Source organism: Bradysia coprophila, unplaced genomic scaffold (assembly GCF_014529535.1).
Source record: "Bradysia coprophila strain Holo2 unplaced genomic scaffold, BU_Bcop_v1 contig_297, whole genome shotgun sequence".
Lineage (NCBI taxonomy): Eukaryota > Metazoa > Arthropoda > Insecta > Diptera > Sciaridae > Bradysia > Bradysia coprophila.
Window position 1 is genome coordinate 4744823 of NW_023503555.1, and position 18321 is coordinate 4763143.

Genomic DNA, 18321 nt, shown 5'->3' on the forward strand with positions numbered 1-18321 from the left:
CATAAGTAGATAAAAGTCAAGTTATAAAGTCTTGTCTGCAGTACCTTTGCACAGTAATTTTCCGCAAATTAATTTGGGATTTATTCGATGTCTTCACATCGTACAATTCTTAGTATTCTCAGTATATAACTATTTACGTGAAAAGAGGTTAAAAACGTATCTTCCGAAGGACATTTCCACTCGGGTAATGCAAGGAAAACTTTAAGTTATAAAAATAGATGGAATTTTGTTCAAGACTTCAGTTTATAAATTTTCCTTCAACTTCAACTAAAAAAAATGAAAATTTTAGTAGTGTTGTCGATTTGCATTTTTTATGTGAGTATAACTAGACTGGAATTGGCAGTATCATTGCTTGCAAATATTTGTATTTTTAGACTGTTAATTTTCGGTGAATTGTAGGTAGCTTAGGGTGTTTCGAAATTGTTACACATTAAACGTTCTTGTGTTCAGCTAGCCACAAAATACTGTTATTATGATTGAAACGATAAAGAATTTTTTTAAACTTACAAATGTAAAATATGACCTCAAAACGCGCCCTTCTCTTTTAAAATTACACCAAACACACCTTTTAATGAAAATTAATTGGATTATTGGCAAATCTGAGGGATAATTCATAAATGACGTCCGATTTTTTCAGTGCTGCCAGCACATTTAAATCAGACTGCCCAGACTCTCCAAAAAGCATATTTAGTTCATTATTAATGATTTAAATCGGCTGGCAGCACTGAAAAAAACGGACGTCGTTTATGAATGATCCCTAAGAATATGTCAAAAGACACGGCTGCTCTTCACCAACAAATTTAATAGATCGAGTGGGTCGGTCGAAAGAAATCGCCCTATTATTCATAAAAGAAAGACCACGTTGTTACGGTATTCCAACGCATTTGCCGAAACATTTGCTGATTTATGACCAAATTTAGAATTTATGAAAATTATTTCTTTGCTAATTCGCCAATTCTTAAACTGAAACAAATTTTCTTTAAAGGCGAGTCATAACTTTGTGAATGGAGATGATCAGGTCGCAGTAGTTTCAGACAACGTAAGTACCAAATTGTAGTACCATGGGCGTAGCGGGGTTTTGGGACCATTCATAAAGGAAGTCCGCATTTTTCAGTGCTGCCAGCAGATTCAAATCATCAATTTATCGAGTTATGAGCACATAGTTGTTGGCACATGTAAGCACATATTTATCGAGCTGGCAGCGTTGAAAAAAGCCTTTTTGAATGATCCCGAACATAACTCCCCTTTTATTTCGAATGGAAAGTGTAGAACGGCGAAGACATAGACATCAAATGTATTGTAGAAATGAAACAAGAGATTCGACAATTATTTCGGTGGCATGGTTGCCGTCTGTGAAAAGGTTATATTTTTACGGCTTAAGTCTTTATTTTCAGGAGAGTGTGAGCACTTCTGAAGGAACCCAACCAGAAGCTCAAAATGTAAGTGTAGTCATTGGATGGCCCTGGAATCTGTGTTTGTTTCAATCAGCAGACACGTAATCATGAGTTGTTCTATAGAGAAAGTTTTCGTTTTCAGGAGAGTGGAAGCGCTTCTGAAGGAAGTCCAACTCAAACAGCAGCTCAAAATGTAAGTGTAATCTTTGGGTGGACCTGGAATCTGTCTTCGTTTCAGACAGTAGACACGTAAACATGAAAAGTTCTAAAGAGAAAGTTTTCGTTTTCAGGAGAGTGGAAGCACTTCTGAAGGAAATCCAACACAAGGAGCAGATCAAAATGTAAGTGTGATCATTTATTTATTTCGGAATAATCATCGACAGCGTGATCGCCAACTGATGATGAATAAATAACAATTAATTCCTTAAAAATCATAAATCGTCAACAATTTATCAAACAAAACCGGACAAACTTAGAACGAAAACCAATAATCACTTCAAAAAGAATAAGAAATTAAAAAAAACGAATGTAGCAATACCGAAATCAACCTTCATCCAACTACACGGCTATGGTATCAGAAGACATATGAGCCAACAGCGAATTTAAGTTCGCAATCAATTGACAGAGCCTTGATCAATCGGCGAAACGTGGTCCTAAGGGTCAGTGGGTCAACCAAACGACTAAAATTGTTAAAAATCCTGGACAAATTGCAAACCGGTTCAAAAAAGCCATAAAACGTACGATGAGCCGGTACGCGTAAAAACTCGTGAAAACGGAGGGTCCTGAAAGGTTGGTTCACGATGAACTTCGAAGCAAGGTCGGGAGCATCAATACGGCCGTTGAGAATATCGTGTACGAAAAAGGCGCACAGATTTATCCTTCGCCTTGTCAGAGTCTCAATCCCGAGAGTTTTACACCTAGACTCATAGGAGGGAAGCCTGAAATTAGCGTCTCTTCTTACAGTCCGACGAAGGGCATAAATAACAAAGTTCTTTTGTATCGATTCAATCTTAGCCACTCTATCGGCTTGCCAGGGATACCAAACAACTGAAGCATACTCAAGATGTGAGCGAACGAGCGCACAGTAGACACTAACAAGCGCTTTTAAGTTGGTGAAGCCGTAACACATTCGCTTAACGAATCCAAGCATCGCGTATGCTTTTGATACAACATATTCAACGTGAAAATTAAAATTGAGTGCGCTGTCAAGGAAGACTCCAAGATCGCGAATAAGCGTCACACGTTCTAACACGGAAGCAACGATACAATAGTTAAACAATATTGGGTCTCTGGATCGGTGAAAAGAAATCACCTTACATTTATCAACATTCAGCGGAAGTCGGTTACGGCAACACCAGCGTGAGAGAGCGTCAAGGTCACGCTGAAGCAATACACAATCGAGTATAGAGCTCACACGAAGAAATATTTTCAAGTCATCAGCGAACAACAGAAACTTGGATGAAGCAAACACAGACGTGACGTCATTGACGAAAACAATAAACAAAAGAGGACCGAGGTGACTACCTTGAGGAACTCCTGACGTTACGTCAAACAAACGTGACTTCCAACTCGACAACTTTACGTACTGGGAACGGCCAACCAGGTACGAGTGAATCCAACCAAGCAGACTTGAGTGAATGCCAACCTCATTGAGCTTCTGTACTAGCAAGCTGTGAGACACCCTGTCAAACGCCTTACGTATGTCAGTGTACACAGCATCCAACTGAAAGCCGGACTCCATGACATTGACAGCATCATTAACAAAATCCACTAGATTAGATGAAGTTGATCTCCTCCTCATGAATCCGTGTTGTTTGAAAGACACTACTCTCTTAAGCTTACACATCAACTTACCGGCTACGATCGACTCGAAAAACTTCCCAAACGTCGGCAGTATCGCTACACCTCTGTAGTTTTCGATACTAGACCTAGCGCCGCTCTTGAAAACGGGGGTGACGTAAGAAACTTTCCACCGTTTAGGGAAACTAGTCCTCAGCGACAGATTAAATATAAAGAGAAGCGGAGCGGTTAAGCCATCTGAGCAGTTCTTTAAAAACAAAGGTGAGACATTATCTGGGCCATCGCCTTTTGATGTCTTCACACCATTGAGCGACTTATACACTTCGTCATAGCTAACTGACAACGATCCAATATCCACCGACTTCGGAATCCCAAACTCAGCCCCATCGTTTCTGTCGTCAGCACCGTACACTCCCTCAAAAAAATCGGCGAAAAGCTCACACTTGTCTCGCATCTTGTCAGCTACGACACTGCCCTTACGCATAGTCTTCGGATACCCACGAGATTCACGTCTAGAATTCACATAGGACCAAAACTTCGTAGGATCAGAGACCAGGCCTTCCTGTACTTTAGACAGATAAAACGCATAGCAAGATCTTTGGGAAGCCTGAAATTGCCTGCGAAGAGAACAAAAAGCAAGGCGATCATCGTACCTTTTCGAGCGCTTGAACCTCTTGTGAGCCACATCCTTCCTCTGCTTCAACTTCATCAGCTTATCTGTATACCAGGGAGGGCGACGGAAGCATTGAGCCTTTTTCAGAGGTACATGAGAACGAAATCCAGTCAAGAGCGTATCATAGAACACGTCAACAACCTCATCAACACCAGCCTCATCAGAAAACAACCCATGCCAATCACAGCTTGATAAGTACGAGCTTAAGGCGGGGAAATTCGCCCTACGAAAGTCGAACTCGCGAACTGTCGGACTAGTTTCGTCGATACCCAATTGATCAACCATGAAATCAACTTCCATGGCGCCATGAAAGACAGCATCGACTTTACACAAAGGATCCAACGAACTTCTTACCGTCACGTCACTGTCGTTAGCAAAGATGAGGTCGAGCACGTTACCATGGTCATTAACGACATTGTTCATCTGGAAAAAGCCAGAACCCAGGAGCAAATGAATCAGCTGTCCTTTCGTTTCACACTCAACATTCGTTGGAAGATATACATTACCATCAACCGGATACTCCTCGTCAGACGCATTAACAGCGGACGATAAAGAGTCAGGGATCCATTGAACCTTAGGAATGTTAAAATCACCCACCACAAAAAAACGATCACCGTCATTCAATTCAATCGAATCAATCACTTTCTCAAGCGCCAAATGATATCTCAGATAGACAGCTACAGATGAACCAGACGGTATGTACAGGCAGCAGATATATACACAACAACGTTCAAACTTCAACTTAACGACCAACAACTCAACATCAACAATGCCATCAATGTTTACCATCTCACTGTTAATGTCTGAACGAACTGCTATCAAGACCCCTCCACCACTTACCTTTTCACTATTGAGCACCGACCTGTCAATTCTGTGAACTACGAAAATGCTCTCATCAAATAATTCGCCATTCAATATCGATGGATGAAGGTTGGTTTCTGTCAACGCGATGGCACCGTACGCGCATTCAGAAGACGACAAGAAAAATTCGTTGGTTTTCATTCTAAGTCCCCTAACATTCTGATAAAACAACGGAACATACTTCTTAACAACAAAAGCTTTATCAATCAAATTATGACTCGACACACAATCTCTATCATTAACAACACTTTCTACAACTGGAATACTGGTTGCAACTTCACTAGCTAAGTCACTTACTAGTTCGTCAAAAAATCCGGTAGAGTCTACCGTCGTCATATTCACATTTACTAATTCGGAAGCAAAGGCGAAAATATTGTCTCCTTCAGATCCAGCTATTGTGACGTCATTGGAATTAGGGGCGATAACATCGTTGGTGTTTGTGTCGCTGATTGAAGTGTGGTCGATTGCGTCGCTGGTGTCAATGTGATCGATTGTGACACCGGTGTACATGTGATCAATTGAGCCACTGGAGCGGGTATTTGGGCTAACGTTTCGAATGGTTCCAGCTGTTCGTTGGTACGATCTGTCGATAACGTCGATGACACTGGGACTACGGGCAATATCGGCGTAACTGATGATGTAAGGTCGATTATATCCATTGGTTTCGTGTGCTCCTCCATGGGTTTGTGACCAGCGTTTTTGACTAAAAAATTGTCCAAGGAAACAGTTCCTTTACGTTCAGTGTGGACGTAGTCACGAATTTTCACTCCGACAGGCCAGGTGTTAGGAGATACAGCTCTTGTATACATCGAATCAGGCAACGATATTCTGAACTGGAGGTATGAAAGGTCAGAAAAACTTCTACCAGCTGGTTTCAATAAGTTGACACGAATAAGACTCCTGTCAATCGACAACGAACCGGATAAGTAGTCAATTATATGTTCAGGAAGCGTATTTGTACCAATGTTGGATATCACAATGCTTCTACGCCGATCAATTGTTTTCGTACTTGCAGCTACAACAGCAGCGTCCGTTGAATTCGTAACAGCAGCAAAGGAGGCAGTGGCTGAGACGTTAGAACAAGTGACGAACTTCTTTGTGAGGAGCGAACGATCAGAATAAGCAGTGTCCTCCTCTCTACGTCTCTTCGGATGTTGTTTGGTGCAACTTTCAGCTCTATTTAACGGCGATGAAGCAGAAGACAACGTCGTTGCTAGTTTGTCAGTCAACATCGCAAACCCACTCAATAGATTTTGAGAAATGGAATTCATCGTCGAGTTAATATCGTCCTTCATAGATTCGAATGGGTTTTGTGACAGTGAAATCTTAATTGCGTTTATGTCGTCTTTCATTGTGTCCATTGAGATTAGAATCTGTTTATTTCCATTGTTGCATTCGATGCAGTACCAGTAGATGTTTGAACAATTTACGATGGCGTTGAGCGTTGTTTTTGTTAACGATGCACATTTCGCATGGAATCGGAGTCGACACGACCCGTTGCACAAAATAAAATCTGAATTTGTGATTTCAGCTTTACAGGTACCGCACGCGTTCGCCATTTTGTTGATTGCACACAAGCGTAAATGTGAAAAGCGAGAATGTGAATATTTGCGGACACTGATCAAAACAAACAAAAATGTCGTAGATGTGCTGCACGGTGTTTTAGAAAGACAACACTTTCAACAGACTTAAATTGGTACTACCAACTACGATGCAATTTGTGCGACTGCTATCTGTTACGATATAAAAACAACGAACAACTCATTCGAAAGTGACACCGATTATTATTATATAACTAACGGTTCACTTATCCAACATTCATACAATGTCGTAGTAAAATCATCCGTGAAGCACAACACATACAACGCAGCAGTAGAGCAATTAACATCAAACACAAAATTCACAAAGCTCGACTGTCCAATAAACGCTATCACTGTATTGTGTATCGATAACAGATTACGTAATGGTTCATCTACCGTCAAAAAATGTCGTAAAACCCAATTTTGAATCCATTAATTTGCCAATTCAAGCCGTCAGAATGATGAATAAATTAGTTGAAAATGTAACACGACCACTACTTAATGTTCACGATCAAATTTAGTTTTAATTTCTAATATCTTACAAATGAAAACAACAATTTAACACAGTGCAACTTCAGACATGCACGTTCAGCAGAGTAACCAATCTAATCATTGGATGGCCCTGGAATCTGTGTTTGTTTCAATCAGCAGACACGTAATCATGAGTTGTTCTATAGAGAAAGTTTTCGTTTTCAGGAGAGTGGAAGCACTTCTGAAGGAAGTCCAACTCAAACAGCAGCTCAAAATGTAAGTGTAATCTTTGGGTGGACCTGGAATCTGTCTTCGTTTCAGACAGTAGACACGTAAACATGAAAAGTTCTAAAGAGAAAGTTTTCGTTTTCAGGAGAGTGGAAGCACTTCTGAAGGAAGTCCAACTCAAACAGCAGCTCAAAATGTAAGTGTAATCTTTGGGTGGACCTGGAATCTGTCTTCGTTTCAGACAGTAGACACGTTAACATGAAAAGTTCTAAAGAGAAAGTTTTCGTTTTCAGGAGAGTGGAAGCACTTCTGAAGGAAATCCAACACAAGGAGCAGATCAAAATGTAAGTGTAGTCATATTGGTAAAACGATACATCTTAATTGACTTTCAATACTCAGAGCACAAATGACGTAGAGGGAAAAATTTTCGTTCAGTCATGCTGGGTGAGTGTACATAATGTATTTGATTCAAATAGTTAAAAGACACATTTGATTGGCCAGGCAAGTGGAACAAAAGTCGGAAGCAATTCGATCCAAAATGGAAATGGAAATGGGGTAGGTTAACAGATCGCAGAAAAGCGTCAAATAAATTCAAATTTACAAAATATGAATTTTTAGGTTCGGACTACTACTACTCGCAGAACTACACCAAGACCGACTACTCGAACCCCTCGCCCAAGGCAGAGTGTTGGAATGGGAATGGGAACATTCTAATGGTTGTAGAGATTGTCAACATCGTTCGTAACGTCAGATTGACCAACAAATTATTTTTTTTAAACAAATTTGTGTAAAAATAAAATAAAAATCCAAAGCAGTTCAGGAAGTGTGTAGACTAACAAAAAACTTATTCACAACTACTTTCCATCTTTTCCTCTTTTACGTTTTACACCCGAACCCCGAATACTTCCAAACTTTTTACTCAAATGCTGCGGATTCAAACGAGGTAGGTACGGGATCAAATAACAATCATTTACACACATCCAAATCAACTGTATGGAAACCGAAACTGAGATCAATTTGTATGAGAAAAGAGCAATTCTTTCGCTTAAAAATTCTCATAATATCATTCGATTTAGTTTGTTAGTTTTTTATTCAGTCTCTCCGTGCCAACCATTTGTTATCGGCGACAAAAAGATACTAAGCTCTTCTTATACAAAAATGCTTGGAAAATGAAGTAAGAGATTTCGCATTAATTTGAAGTAAGACTAATCCCTTGATCTGAAAATGAAATTCAAGTCGACTTGAAAATATCTGAGTCTGCAATCAGACCTGCTTTATCAGAATTTTTATTGGTATTCAGATTTCAGGTAAATTCAGGTAAGGTAAACAAATTACAATTCAGGTTCAGTTCGAATCAGATTCAGGTGATCTGTGCTTCAAATTTAAGGTCGACCTGTCCTGTACCTTAGATTTTACTTGGAATACCGACTACTGAGATAAATTTAAGAAGAAAACAGGATGTTATATTGTTATATGTTGCGCCTAAACACAAAATCTTGGGCGCCAAAACAAAAATTTTTATCCAAAAATAATATCATGCGTTCAGGACGTTGACGTAAATATATTTTTGATACCTAGGACCCGAAACGTGAAACTTCGTCTTCGCCTTCGGCTCTGTCTGGAAACTTCTCATACGCTAAAAAAGACCTAGGTCCTAGGTACGAAATGTACTATTACGATTTAAAGGGAATTATTCCCCTGACCGTAAGTCTAGGGTCTTTCATCCAAAAAATAATTCAAAATGTCAAAATGTAAAGTCTAGTCAAGTTGCCGATCATACCTGATAATAATCTGCAATTTTCTGGAATTTTATTTTTCGGTCATGTTAGGGGTGTATTTTTACCTGTAGAAAATGCGTCCACAATATGACCTAAAAATCAAATTCCAGAAAATTGCAGATAATTATTATCGGTTTACTGGACTAAAAGGTGTTTTTGGTAGAATATCAGCCCTAAAAATCACAATAGTGGTGAGTTTTTGGGTATGAGGGTGAGTTTTGTCTATAATTTATATCTCTCGATGGATGTAACTGAAAATTCTGAAAAAATTCTCAAGTAACGTCTGTAACATCTGTGATTTTTGCAGAATTTTTGGACCCCTACTTAGAGGTAAAAATATTTTTTCAAATATTCTTCGTTAAATGTGGATATGTTCCGCCATTTAAAAAACATCTGAGTAAATTACATAATGTAGGCACATTCCATGAAGACAAATCAAGTGACCAAAAACGGTAGTAGCACTTTTGTCTAGCATATGGAAAAAAATCATTGAATTTTTTCATCGTTAAATAAGGGTCCAAAAAATCTGAAAAAATCTCGGATGTTTACCCTCCATACAGACATTTTTTGAGAATTTCTACCGATTTTTACGTTAACACACCAGAGAGAAATAAATGAGAAACAAAATTCACATTTTTGGAAATAACTCCACTTTGGAGTTTCATACGCCACTCCACTGAAAGTAGTTCTAGGCCAAGACCTTTCGAATGATTTAGTTCCTTTAGTGTCACTTTTTACATGCCAACCCTATTTTCTTTCCATTTTTTTTAGTTTTTAGGAAAGTGAAAGGTAAAAATGTGAAATACTTTGATTCTGTATCTGTATCTCCATCTAAATGATGATAAAAGATTTAAAAAAACTGATAAATTGTAATTTTTCTTGTGGGCAGATCTGGATTCGCAGGTGGGAATTAGAGGGGCGCAGGTGGGAAAATTCCCACCTGCGATGTTCCTTAGTTTAGTCCCTGAGTTCAACTCTAATTCTCTACATACAAATCATTTACGTTATTTAATACAATTGTACAAATACGATGAAACGTTGCCTTGATCCGTGTTCATTAAACCTACGTTCGGTTTAATTATCCCATGCCTATGGATGTAGTAACTTTCTTAAGCATCTAAACGCATCGGATTCATTACCTCTTTTAACAGTTTCAACTCTTTTTTATCTACCGCTTTATCAATCATCTTGAAGTTCAAATGTAAATTGGTCAACGAATGTTCAGCTACTGATGATTTGGATGGCTTGTTGTTCTTTATGCTAGCAAGATGTTCCTTGTATCGTATTTGCACTTGCCTTCCTGATTGACCAATGGTCAATGACCATATTAAATGGACCCACAACAGCTGCAAGTAATTTGATAGATACCGGACTTTTCTAACATTTGGGGCTTATCCTTCGTACTGCCAAGGAAATAGGAAAGTTTCTTTTGGGTTCTGTAGACAATTTCCATATCTTGTCTTTGGAATGCCGACTTGAGTTTGTTTGTAAGTTTTGGAGAATAAGTCAAGCAAATTCGGTTCACCTTTTTCTATTTTTTCTGTTGAGAGAAAAGACTGTTTTCCGTATTTTGTCTGAATGGCGTTTGATGATTTTATCAATATCTGCTGCATCGTAACCATTGACTTTCGCTGCCTGTTGAATGTAATCATCTTTCTTGTAGTTGTTGATTGATTGAGGTAATTTACATAGTCTGTGAGCCATTGTGTGTGGAATGGAGCCATCTTGTGTTGAATGGATAGTCTAAATATCTATTTTGTATTTTGTGTATACAACACAAACTCTTCAGGTCGTTTAATACGACGGTTTGTTTTTCAACGAAAATATTTATGGAATGCAACACGTTGGTAAAATACGCTTGAAAAATAAACTCACACAATTGTGTACCATGTCTGCAAATATTCAATTCAATGCTATCCATACAAGTGGAGTTATATTCCACGTTACATATTAGGGTTGTCATGACGAGTCGAAGGAGAGTGTGGCCGTTCGACCGCACATTTTTCACGAAATTTTTTATTTTGTTTCATAGAGGCAATGGTCTAGGTCCCACCTTATTGGTGAGATAGGTCCCTTGACTGACGAACTTGTTGAAGGGAATTATAAAATATAGTTTCTCGCGTGTGACTCATTAGTCATTAGAGTTATACTCAAGAGGATATATGGCGCTGCATGTCTTAACTCAAAAGTTACGTAGGTGCCTATGTAACCTTGGGATTGGGAAAGAACATTTCATTTCAACACAGCTGGAGCAAAAACCTCGTATTCCAGCACTATTTTCAAAAAGAAAATTTTACTACAGCACTTCTGATTTCGGTATAAGCGAAACTAAAATTGCCGTTCATTGCTGATGAAAATGGAAAAATTACCTGCTTATTAGAAAGAACCATATTTTATACAAAACTCGAAAAATGACAGATGTCATATGCCATCTGTTAGAGTTTTTTTTGATGATGATGATGAAATTATTTACAGAATCGTTTTGAAACATGGAAACTCGGAATGATATGTGCGGGTCTCAGCATATATCTAAAAAATCTTTTTTTATCGATTGGACCGCAGATCTGTTCAATTGTTTTCCGAAGGTGGGAATTGCGCATGAAAATAAAATTTTAAACACGAGTTATTTGTACAATTGGACAAAATAGTTTGTTTGTCGCTGACATAGCTCGTTTCGATCGATTATAAAAGCACTGGTAGTTTGCGCAAAGATTTATGTTATCGTCTTGAGTATACAACACGTTACAATAAAGATGAAGAGTTTCTTACTGATTGCGATTTTCGCTTTCCATGTAAGTAAACAACAAACAACAACAGTTCCAGCAACAAATGAAGTAGAAGATTTGAAAATATTTCGATAATTTTGCGTGTTACTGGCCGGTCTTAGATAAATGGAATTATCTTCGGAGTTACACCTGAGGACTAACTAAATACGTGTCAATCCAGTTCTCCAAAAATTATTTTGGCATACCTAGCTGTCGCCGATAAGTAATGCAATTTCCTTTAACATTACTAAGGATAAAATGTCGAGTTTTCGTGTAAATTTTATCGATCCGAGGCGTAGCCGAGGTCAATAAACATCTTTTTATCCCGAGTTATGTAATGGACTGTACCTGATGACAGGCGTCGAAAATAGAGCTTGAAACATGAAAAGTACGGTTTTCGACGCATGTAGCGCGTAAACTACATTTCCACCAGTGTGTAAATTAAATCTGACGAAAACATCCATTGACATTGAATAATGTTAGGTATGACCTTCCAGGCAGCTGAAAACCATATAGAAGGAGAAGCAATCCAGAAAGGAGTGGCCAATTATGTGAGAACAGAAACGTATTCCTGCCAGAGTAGCATCTCACAAAGCTTCTTTTTCAGGCTTACAAAAATCAGATAGTGAAGGACTGTTCTCAAACAGGTATAAGCAATGTGGTAAGTCACAATATATTTTAAAAGTAAAACAAGAAACACCAGACATGACATCTATTTCCAGGCTATCGAAAATCATGTAGAAGGAGATGGAAGCCACAAAGGAGTTGCAAATTATGTAAGACTAAAGATGAACTACTGTTGGAGTGCAGACTCATAAAACTTTCACTTCCAGGCCTACAAAAATGTCGCGAGGGATGGTTCACAAGCAGGTGTGAGCAATGTGGTAAGTCTCAGCCTTTAAAAAGTAAAATAGGAACAAAGTGACACATAACATATCTACTTCCAGGCTGTTGAAAACCGTATAGGAAGAGATTTCACTCAAAGTGGAATAGGAAATTATGTGAGCGATGTATAAGATCGAAAAAGTTACTTTGATTTATCAAATCATGTCGTTTCCAGGCGTCTAAAAATTATGTTGTTGGAGATGGTTCTCAAGACGGTCTGGCAAATTTCGTAAGTACTAATATGTGAGGTGAAAAAGGCATACATGAAAAATGTAAAATTTTCAGGCAAACGGAAACACAGCTTTGGGTCATGGAAATCAAAAGGGAGTAGTAAACTTTGTAAGTGTGTAGGAGGTTGGCAACAATGCGATTCATTTTTGACAAAACATTTTTGCATTTAGGCTGACGGAAACAATGTGCAGAAAGATGGTTCCATCGTCGGTTGGGTGAATGTGGTAAAATAAAATGAATTTCGAATTTGTTAGATATAGAGTCTACTTGAAGATGATGTTAACAGGCTAGCAACAACAATGTGGGTGGAAATACGATAGTGAAAGGTCTTTTGGGAAATGTTGTAAGTATTTATGAAACTCAATCAAAAAAATCAGTGTCTGGCTTTGCGCACAAGATGTGACCACCTAAGGCTAGTAGCGTAGCGAATCTAGTCGGCAACTATTGTGTATTGTATTGATTAGAAATGGTCGTTTCCGACAAAATTTTACTTTTCCGATCTCCACACGAACATTCCGCAATACAATTTATAGATAATGAAAAGTGAACGCTGTCACTCAATTTGTACTGCGGAAATTAAAAGTGCGGCGCTGTAAATAAGTGCGGAGTTAAATTTGATGCGATCACGATTACTTATTTTGCTTTCGCTCCAAAAATGTACTTTTTCTATCTTCGCCAAAACATCTACGCAATACATTTGACAATTAGAAGTGAACGTGCTTTCTCATTTTATTTTGTGGCGGTGATTATAAACTGACGAAGAGTAAAAAATGGTAGAAGAACCACTATATTCACTTTGCAACTTTATGATAGGCTGCTGGTAATGTTGGAGGAGGCGACCAAGAGGCAAGTGGGCTTTTCAATGTGGTATGTTTGTTTTTCTGAATAAGAAAAATTCATTCGAAATTAACCTTCTACCGACTATTTAGGCTTCTAAAAATCAAGCAGGAGGCAACCAGTCACTGAATGGGATTCTAATCAATGTTGTAAGTGACCTCAAGCAATCTGACAAAATTTCTTTTTTCATGTAATTATGACCTGTTCGCTAGGCTACTAACAATGAATCAGGTGGAGATCAATCTGTGAAAGGCTTTATCAATTATGTAAGTAAACTTGAGTAAACTTGTGTGAGTTTAACCTAAATTGACTCAAAATTCCAATATTAGGCGAGTGGTAATAAAGCAGGAGGCAAACAATCTATGAGTGGATTGATTAATTTTGTAAGTGAGGATTCAATATATTGATTTTACGCCTTGATTTAATATATGAATGGTTATTACACCAGGCATTCGATAACACCGGAGACAGTCAGTCTATAGACGGATTGGTTAACGTCGTAAGTTCTAAAATAATTACGAAATGTCAATGAAAGTGTGGACTCATTATTTTATTCTCAGTATTCTGGAGGAGCATCAGTTGCTGGAGTGGATCTGACTGGACTATTGAAATGTAACTGAAACAAGCTTATGATCTAAACACAGCGATTGGGAGACCTGTTACTGAATTATGGCTTCAATAAATCTAAATAAAAGAAAAAAATTGTTGTTTCCTTTGAAGAAGGTGATATTCTGCGAGGAGACAATCACTTGGGATTGTTTTGGAGTGATTATCTCCTCCATATTCTATGTCCAAGGTTGTTGGCTTTTATGGAGGTCACACAGATCGCCATCTATTAGACACACGGGAAAACTCCACTTCTGATGATTTTACAAACAAAAAAAATACCAGGCAGACCTCCCCAAAGTTTACAGCCTTGGCTATAACTCTGCCTCGTTGCACCATTAATCTATGTTTTAAAGTAGTTGTCACTGGAATTAATTTAGGATAAACACAAATATTACCGAATGCATGTTCTACGAGACACGAAAAACACTGCATAAAGCAAAATTTATTTTAAGTTACATTTCAGTTGGCTTCACTGAGAATTGCAATATACCATTGATAAATGCAGGCTCGTTAGATTCTCTAATTTCCGTTACTTTTCACAGTGTCGGGTCAATTGTGGAAGAACGTACGTTTCAATGAGAAAATAAAATTTGAATTTCAAGTGAACGATTTAATGCACCGAAAAGTTTCCATTTTGAATTTCGGCCGCACTTACGGTGTCCATTGTTTGGTAGAATCATCAGTTATCAGTTATACAATCAATTTACGATGAAAAACTCAAATGACCTTGACACAATTACAATTGCTCAAGGTTAATCAAAATACTTGTAAAATCTTGATGAAGGTTATCACGGTTATCGAAAACAAGGTTGTTTACTTTAAGGAATGCCACAGAGGCACAATAGATTTTGGTGAGTTCGTTCAGAATGTGTTATTAACCTGTTACAGACAGCTGTCATCTGTTATCAACAACGACAGCAAGAATAAACGACAAGCTCTGACTAAAGAAGGCTTATATAGCAAAAAGCATGTTCAAAACAAATGAAGTAAAAGATTTCTGAAATCAATCTATGAAAATCTTCGATCAAATGAAGTAATAGATCAGATAGTAAAACTGTTACTATGCTTGCCGTCTAAGCTGTTACTATGCTTGCCGTCTGTGACAGGTTAATACATAGGTTTGTTGCAAGTAACTGTAAACACGAAACTTGACTGGCCGAACGAACACGATTTCATCCACAGACGCTCGGTTTTCATACAAATATTGATGAGGTTATGTCTGTTTGGATGAAATTTGACAGTAATTTGACAATTAGTAAGGCAGTGGAACAGACCTATAGCCGAGGTGTAAACATTTTCTGATTTTCCAAGTTTTTCAAAAAAGGAAAATCTAGAAAAATAGTCCCTGACTAGACCATTTGCCATAAAAGCAACAAACATCTTTCTATGTGGAAAATTTCATATTTTTTCTATAAAATATCCACAACAATTGGATTTTTTTAAAATTTCAAATTAAAGATGAAAAACCATCGATAAAAATCGAATCAGCAATATACATACGTACCCGTCATGTAATTTAATATTTATTGCTCTCCATTGAATAGTCGAAAAAGAAAAACACACGACTTGTTGATGTTCTTGGTCCTTTTGCAGCGAAACTTTTAAAGCACCATTCCAGTATATCCCCTCCCACCCATATAACAAAATAAAACCATTCAAGATATCGATAAATTTGGTCGCCAGCTTAGGTTTAATGGCGAAGTTTTCGAATGTTTAATGTTGTTTTTGTAAATGAATTTTTCTCTAGATGCATCGTGTGTTCGCAAAGCTCTTGCTTCAAAGTTTATTTAGTTTTTTATAAAAACAAACTTTCGTTGCTCTTTTACTTTAAAAACGAAAAGAAATTGCACTACGTGCTACCTATACATCTTCATCTCAGAGGTATATCAAAGTGAATTTGTGCACATAATCTTGATTCGAATTTACATCGCTGTTAAGCTCCAGAAAAGTTGCAATCGTATATCCTACATCGGACCAAGCAAAAAAAAAGTTGTCTGAATACAAATTTTACTTATGTTAAATAAGAGACATAGGTTGTTTGAGGAACTATTGGAAATGCTAGTTCTACAATTCATGATAAAGTTTAGAAAGGTTTCACATTTATTATTAAACAACATTGGACAAGCATTTGACATTCTGACCCATGTGTTCGGTATTTCTTTTCCTACTTTTAAAGAGCTAAATAATGGCATTGATCGTATCGTATGCCAAATATTGACAGAAGATTCAAAGTTTTCAAACTGTGAACAGATTAAAAAGAAAGATAATATTGGATTATCAGCATGTAGCGCTGCAACTAGGAAGAAGAATCATTTCAGCCAAACATTTAAGGCTAGTAGACAGTTCGTCAGACCTGGTCTATTGAACAAAGATCTTTCAAGAAAGTGTCAAACATCCAAGGATGATTACATACTGATCACTTATCGTAAAAAATCCGCGAAATTCTGCTGTACCTTTCATACAACATTTTAGTACAATTTCAGTAGTTAGAATTTTGTATTGCAATGCAGTTAAAGTTAACGACATTTTTTGCGATGCTGTCCAGTAACCTCCTTACATAACTTTACCGGTAAGTAAATCTTTAAGAGGGATTCTTTTGAAAAACAGCCTGCCGAAATCGGACACATTTTCTATTGGAATTTTTTATATATACCTAGAAAGAACTTCGACCCTAGAAGCCAAAACCACTTTCAACAAAATTCTTCGAAGCTTTTATGGCTGGTGAAAGGTGATCAAAAACCGAAAACTTTCACTTTTCTTACCAAAATTTCTCCAGTTACACGAGCCGTACAGGGTCGTGTGGGGTGTCGTTAAAAAGGTAATTACATGTACTATTGAACCGAGCGACTTATTGGGTTTAAAATTTATCCACATTGAAATATATGCAGCTGAAGTTTTCAACCGAAGACTTACACTGTTCTTACAAAATTTCTCGAGGTACACAAAACTTACATGGTCGTGTGGGGTGTCATTTAAAAGGTAATTTTATGTACTTTTGGGCCAAATAGGGTCTCATGTAGTTAGGATGCATCTACGATGAAATAGAAGTTGAACTGTTTAAGTGCCCATATTTCATCACATGCATGCAAACCACATAAAACCCTATTTTTCCCAAAAACACATAAAATTACCTTTCAAATGATGCCCCACACGACCATGTAAGTTTTGTGTACCTCGAGAATTTTCTGTAAGAACAGTGTAAGTATTCAGTTGAAAACTTCAACTGCACATATTTCAGTGTCAATCAATTGTAAACCCAATGAGTCCCTATTCGGCTCAATAGTACACTGCACTGATAGAAAAGTTAACGCGCTGGACGTGTACTGTACGTAGTGGACGTGTAAATTGGCTGGCAGACAGCTATTTTTGGATCGAACTTCGGGAACGTTTAGTACACGTGCACTGCGTCAGTAAACGTCCAGTACGTTTGCTCTGGTATCCGAAATAAAATGAAATTTTGATGTACATTATTTCGTCAAATTTCGTTCTTTTTAATTTTAATTTTTTTATTTTTCGTGTTTTTATTCATTTATATCGTAACTTTTTCTTAGATAAAAATTTTCTCCATGTTTGGTGCTGGGTTTGAACTGGGGACTTCTTGATCTCAAAGCGGCGCTTCAACCAATGTTGCAATTAAGACATACTACATTGATAGTTGTATTGTGAAGCGTTGGTAGAAGTAGGTAAACGTGGAGCACGTTTGCACACAAAGTACTTATACATGCTATACGTTTACTTACATGACACACATATGAAACTTTGAAAATATTTTTTTTTATTCTAATTAGAACTATGGTATATGACAATGACCTAATATCGAGAATCGTAATCGTAATTCCTTCTTCTTCTTTTTGCGTAATATTTCGATATTTCAACAGTATGAGATTGAAACTCAGGGAATAAAACGTTTTGAAATTTAAATGACTGAATTTAATATTTCTGTTTTTAAGTGAATCCTAAAATCCTGATACAGATACATTCATCTCATGTACGTAAAGGACTTGACATAGTTGCTATTAATATAAAATGCACAGTGTACGAATGTTAACGCACAACAAGTACGATCTTTTGACATCATACTTACCATGCGTATACAAACATCCTAAACGTGTGCTTTTCTCAAACGTGTTGAGCGTATGAGGTAATTTTGCGATGAAGTTACACATACCAAAATTTTACACATGTCCTTCGTCGACTACACGCGTGAGA

The 18321-nt window shown here is 37.5% G+C and overlaps 1 protein-coding gene across 13 annotated transcripts; it reads left to right on the forward strand.

The window, feature by feature from the left end:
• The first annotated feature begins 240 nt into the window (after positions 1–240).
• On the forward strand, positions 241–14147 carry LOC119078592 (sericin-2-like). Of its 13 annotated transcripts, none has more exons than XM_037186165.1 (11): positions 241–315; positions 986–1039; positions 1395–1439; positions 1537–1586; positions 1681–1735; positions 7005–7055; positions 7153–7203; positions 7301–7351; positions 7407–7451; positions 7509–7562; positions 7626–7856. In XM_037186165.1, exons 1-11 carry the CDS (start codon positions 277–279, stop codon positions 7719–7721), a joined length of 591 nt encoding a protein of 196 aa, XP_037042060.1. In that variant the 5' UTR covers positions 241–276; the 3' UTR covers positions 7722–7856. The 13 variants fall into 13 exon arrangements, with proteins under 13 accessions (XP_037042060.1, XP_037042059.1, XP_037042065.1 ...); XM_037186164.1 differs by having other exon boundaries at positions 7005–7054; positions 7149–7203; XM_037186170.1 differs by lacking the exons at positions 7005–7055; positions 7407–7451; positions 7509–7562; positions 7626–7856 and adding exons at positions 13833–13886; positions 13952–14002; positions 14064–14147 and having other exon boundaries at positions 1537–1587; positions 1685–1735.
• Positions 14148–18321: the final 4174 nt, after the last annotated feature.

Bases quoted from the DNA above. Each gene is read 5' to 3' on its own strand.
- LOC119078592 (XM_037186164.1), top strand. From the start codon at position 277: ATGAAAATTTTAGTAGTGTTGTCGATTTGCATTTTTTAT. The intron at 7,055-7,148 runs TGTAAGTGTAAT...AAGTTTTCGTTT, and splicing joins ACTCAAACAGCAGCTCAAAA to TCAGGAGAGTGGAAGCACTT. The intron at 7,452-7,508 runs GTGAGTGTACAT...TTGATTGGCCAG, and splicing joins TTTTCGTTCAGTCATGCTGG to GCAAGTGGAACAAAAGTCGG.